Source organism: Pygoscelis adeliae, unplaced genomic scaffold (genome assembly GCF_000699105.1).
Source record: "Pygoscelis adeliae isolate BGI_AS28 unplaced genomic scaffold, ASM69910v1 Scaffold1, whole genome shotgun sequence".
In the NCBI taxonomy this organism is placed as follows: domain Eukaryota; kingdom Metazoa; phylum Chordata; class Aves; order Sphenisciformes; family Spheniscidae; genus Pygoscelis; species Pygoscelis adeliae.
The window spans coordinates 6,051,894-6,057,433 of record NW_008824051.1 but is presented as its reverse complement, the minus strand read 5'-3'; the positions used below and the strand labels follow the sequence as shown (position 1 = coordinate 6,057,433).

The window sequence follows — 5,540 nt, the reverse complement described above, 5'->3', positions numbered from 1 at the left end:
AGGCAGGATCACCTCCCTCGACCTGCTGGCCACGCTTCTTTGGATGCAGCCCAGGATACGACTGGCCTTCTGAGCTGCGAGCACACATTGCCAGCTCATGTCCAGCTTTTCATCCACCAAGTCCTTCTCTGCAGGGCTGCTCTCAATCCCTTCATCCCCCAGCTTGTACTGATACTGGGGGTTGCCCTGACCCAGGTGCAGGACCTTGCACTTGGCCTTGTTAAACCTCATGAGGTTCACATGGGCCCACTTCTTGAGCTTGTCCAGGTCCCTGTGGATGGCATCCCATCCCTCTGGTGTGTTGACCACGCCACTCAGCTTGGTGTCATCTGCAAACTTGCTGAGGGTGCACTCGATCCCACTGTCTGTGTCATTGATGAAGATATTAAACAGTACCGGTCCCAATACGGAGGACCCCCACGGGACGCCACTCATCACCAGTCTCCATCCGGACATTGAGCTGTTGACCACTACGCTCTGGATGCGACCATGTAACCAATTCCTCACCCAATTTAGCTTAGCAAAGGATACAATAAGTGTATTTAAATGACAGGCTTGCTACTGAAAGCACATCTCTAAGTGTAAACTAGGGAAAGCTATGCATGCTATAATTGATCAATTAATGATACAAATGAACAATTTGTAAATTGACAGTGTGATGTTTTATAGCCTTTGGCACAGGAGTAAAACTGACCCTTGCAATACTGCAGTCTATCACTGCATCTCTGACAATATTCTGGTTGTTCAAAAAACACTAGGAAGGTATCTGGTGATGAAGTGAACTGGTGATGGTGGCTGCTAAGTGCTTTTATGTCATGCTGCCATTTTTCCAAAGAGTTTTGCTCTGGATAGATCTGATAATTGCCTAAATCTAAGAAGTTCCTAAAATGGGAATGGGTTTTTGTCTTCCAAGAAGGATTGCAACAGGAAGCTTGTGTAGACAAGAAGTGAAAACATGCTTCCACTAAAGATTTCCTTTCTGTAAAAATGGTGACTTACCAGAGGTCACAGATCAGGTTATTATATATACAGTAAGAATAAGCTTGCTTTAGGTTCAGACAAGTGTATGATGCAGAACGGGATTTATTACTTGTGTATCTTTCTTTCCAGATATAATTGCTAGTGGGTCCTGAACTGGATGAATGCGGTGACCGTAAGGTTTTCATTAAAATAATACCATAATATAACTGTACTTATTTTGAAGGTGCAAGTAAAGGTGATCATCTGCAATGGTACTGCTGCTTCTAGGAGTGACTGTGCCACTCCTGGAAAAATGCTTGCATGTGGATGTGTCTAATCTGTGCATAACATTTACCTTCCCTCAGGACACCTGGGAGGAGATTCTTATTGGCGATGCGGAGATGAAAGGGACAGTGTGTTGTGCCAGGTAGACATTTGAGACCGTTATTTTATATAGATGTATAGAGATTTATGATAAGAAGCTGTTACTGATTTGGCGCTGTCTGTCATTGCAGGTGTATTTTAACAACTATTAACCCAGACACTGGGGTCCTGGACAGGAAGGAGCCCCTGGAAACATTGAAAAGGTGGTAAAAATACCAGTGCCTCTTAGGCTGTGGGAGTGGATTTAGGCTAGGTCCCAACAGATGTTAGACTAGTGTTTTAAAAGTGGTTTGAAGTACGTGTGGGACATAATGTAGTGTAAAGGTCTCTGTGTATTGGCTTCCATTCTACTTTCTGCAATTCTATATGGTAAGAAGATTCAGGAAGTTCTCTCTTCTTTCTTGCAAACTTTACATTCACCGTCTCTTTCATCTCTGCTAGGGTGAATGCCTGGGGTAACAGGTATTTAAGGTATTTAAAGGTCTAACTTTGCAACTTTGGCATTTCTTTTTATAAAGTCTTTTGTATGTATATTATACACGGATGTGTGAACACAATCAGGCTTTTTTTCTCCATTTGAACTGCTTGTTTCTCTTAATTATAATATTTATTTAGTTTTTAGTCTAGTATGGTGACCAAAACAGGGCATTATTATTCATATGTCCTCTCTCTCATCACTGACATTTTGATGTTTAGAGTTTGCTACCACTGATTCTAAAGAAGTGCTGTCTCTTTGCAGTTACCGCTTATGTGATCCGTCTGAGCGACACATACACAAATCCAGCCCTCTCTTTGGAAGATACTTTGCCGTTGACAAAACTGGAACGGTGCAAGTTGGAGACCCTGTGTACAAGATGGTCCAGTAATGAAACTTTGATCAGAAGACGCCTTTTCACTTTGATACACAAATTGTTTTCCCATGAACACAGTCACCAGCATAACTTCTTCTTATTCCTTGCAATATTTTTTGTGCTATGTTCCTTTGTAAGTTGCAGGGGGGTCTTTGAGGCTATGAAGTGCCAGTCATTTCAGATCATGTCATCTATTAGCATGCCTGTAGCAACCATGTCTTTAGTTTTTCTGGAGGCTGTGATAGAAGAAACTCTAATCCAAGACAGACTTCACAGCACTACTGTGAGTATCACACCTCCTAAAATTTTACGTCAAGCTTGATACCGGAATCCAAAATTACGTGTAAGGGCTTTGCATCGTGTATTAGATACATTCAATGCCTATAAAGAACCAGGAGAACAGTCATGCCAAGTGTAAAGTAAGTACATTGGTCACGGAGCTGCCTTTACAGGTGAACAGGGAGTGCAGATGGCAAGGCTCTATCTTAGATTCCACCCTTCTTTGGTCCTAAGCATCTGACCTTACCGATGTCTGGAAGTACTTTCTTGCAATGTTTCTTATCCTGCAGTCGCTTCTGGAAGATTGCTACTGTTTTTCGAGATTGGAGCAATATCAGAAGAAGGGTTGCGAGCTGACTAAATGCTACTCTAATCTAGAGGTGGGAACATTGGCTAATGATGTGCAAGACTGGGGGGTTCGTTAGTTTATGATCTCGGCTTGATAGAGTTTGAACCATTAGTTTTTTCTCCTGTGAAGCATACCATAACAGCTAGGCCGTAGAGCAGTGATGCATTTATTAATGTATCAGTAGAACTTCCAGTTTGACTAAAAGAATTAGATGTTCACTGGATCAGAGACTTTATGCACATTGGAGGGGAAGAAAAGCTGTTGGGAGTGATCTGATTCTGAGCCTGCCCTGTTCAAGCTGATATCCAGACCAATAGTGTAGGGCTTTGTGTTCATGCGTAGTTCCTCTCTGGCTCAGTGAATCTCTTACTGTAGAAAGTTCGGCTGCTAAGCAGATGTTTGGGAAGCTGCGGTTTTAGACTGAGCATGTTAACATCCTTATCGGTTACGCATTTAGATCTCTGGTTGCCCCCCACCCCTGCCCCTATTCTAACCAAAATGTCAGCCATCTGTAGGAAGCTGATAATTATATTTTCTGCTATATTTTATACTGCATAAAACAGATAGGGGAGGAAACTAGTTGGATGATGGCAGTAGTATCTTTTCTTTAAATGTTATATGATTATTTAAAAAAAAAAAAGTGGACTCCAAGACAAAAGCCAGCCATCTTTCAAATGCTTGGCTGCCTGTTGCTTGGTTACGGATTACTAGATCTAGAAAGAGAGCAATACTAGACAGAAAGAGGAATCTAATTAAGTGTAAAGAAGGACAAATATGACCCAATTTGGTGTTTAGATTCTTTGTTTTCTGTTGTGAATATGAAACTGCAATTTTGCTGCATGTTCACAACTCAAACCTGTAAAATGAAGAGCCGTCGTGCCTTTGAGCAAATTCAGATAGATGTACGTGGCAAGCCTGAAGCAGGCATATGGGGAAGGCAGTTTTCTATTACTTTTGAACTCAGAGTTGCTCCAAATATCCTTTCTTTGGCAGAGTGCTCTATAAGTATTAAGTTTTCCTGTGACAGACAAGTTCCCAGTTCAGACTGCATGTTGCATATTTGTGTATTGTTACGCGTGATGCAGCAGCTAGTGGGAGGAAGTGAGAGAAAAAGCATCTTTTGAAAAGGAAAACAATCCTGAGGTTGACTTTTAAAAAGCATATGTTATAGATCCTTAATATTAGAAGCTGCAACCTTGTGGAATTCCTAATGGTATTATTAAGCAAAGACCACCTGCTGGCCTGCCAAAGCAATTAGTTAAGTGTGTGTCTCTTCATTAAGTCAAAGAAGCGGAAGGAAAGAGAGCTGAATAAAAGCCCCTTAGAAGAATTTGGCTAGAATCCTACAACAGGTATGTGTCTGAGTACAACACATTTCACAAATGACACTTAAATCAGTTATGTGATGAAAGAGGGCCATTCTGGGAAGTGGAGACCGTAGCTTATGAACATTACAATATAAATATCTTCATATAAATGTTGAACTGCTGTAATGGTAGGAATTGTATTTGATTTTGCTAAAGCCATTTAGGAAATTGACTGAAAACACGTCAATCATAAAACACTGTTTTTTAAATTGTGTACCTGAAAATGTTAATTGCTTTTTTAACTCTAGAGGAAGAAGGCAAAAGTATAAACTTCTATTGAATCCAAGCTCTTGTAAGGTGTAAAATTTGTGAATCTTCTCTTTTCTTTGTTTTCTGTTTTGGCATTTAACTTCTGCTGCCGTTTCCAGGACCTCATACATAATTAACAGTGATTTTTTTTTTTTTTTTTTTTTTTTTAAATCTTACCTCTAAGTTCAGGAAAATATGCAGTTAACCAGAGGAAGCCATATGCATAAGAAAGCAGAACCATCAGATATAAGTGGTCTTCACTCAATTTTACAACCCTTATGATCTAGATGATGAAAAAGATATTTGCAGACTATCTTCTTTTTTCCACAGACATATGAAAATAGGGAAAAATGGGTTTGAAAGTAGGAAAGTTTAGTACACTCAAGTCAACACAAGGTCATGTTTCCTATTTCAGGCCTCTAAGTATAAAGCCACAACTTGTTTTACAGCACTTAACTGCACCAACATAATTCTTGCAGAAGATTGTATGAGAGAAGGACAGTCCTTGCAGGCAGGAATTTCCTGGTTGCTTAAGATGGGTACATCTTCAGCCAAGACTGCTGCCCCAAAAAAAGAGAAAGATACGTGCTTTTGTATCTTAAGGAGAAAAAAAGCCTTCCAAAGGCATTGCTCCACTTCTCCATAAGAAGAAGAGAGATTCCTGGCCCGTGCCGCTCCAAATGGCAAAGGTTTCAAAAAGGGCTGCCACAGGGTGTTCATTTCTGGTCTGTTCTAGCACCTTAAATTGCCATATTATCATTTTGAGATCCATAAGAAATTCCCTGTACTGGGCAGCTGCAGGGTTGAGGACTACACCTGCAAAGTCTTTGTTTCTTTTGGACAGAAGGTTCTTAAAAAATAATGCAGGCATCAAAACCACATGTGTACCAGTCTTTTCAGCTGGAAGAGAGGCAGCGTTCATACCTCATAAAGGTTCCTATATTTACATATTCAACATAGCCATTGTGTTAATGTTAACGATCTCTACTTAGAATGTCACTATTAACTAGTAATTATTTTTGCGTTTTACCCAGAGACACTGGTGAAGTCAGTAAGGGTTTCAGACACTGGGCCTCTTCCGAAAAAAATCTGCTTACTCAA

The 5,540-nt window shown here is 40.4% G+C and overlaps 1 protein-coding gene across 1 annotated transcript in view; it reads left to right on the top strand.

Moving 5' to 3' along the window:
- MARC1 (mitochondrial amidoxime reducing component 1) overlaps positions 1-4,476 on the top strand; it is an 11,724-nt gene extending 7,248 nt beyond the window's left edge. Inside the window, exons 5-7 of the mRNA XM_009333707.1 lie at positions 1,326-1,387; positions 1,476-1,547; positions 2,084-4,476. Of these exons, the coding sequence (XP_009331982.1) occupies positions 1,326-1,387; positions 1,476-1,547; positions 2,084-2,210 (261 nt within the window). The 3' untranslated portion in view covers positions 2,211-4,476. The remainder of the gene's footprint in view (positions 1-1,325; positions 1,388-1,475; positions 1,548-2,083) is intronic.
- Positions 4,477-5,540: the final 1,064 nt, after the last annotated feature.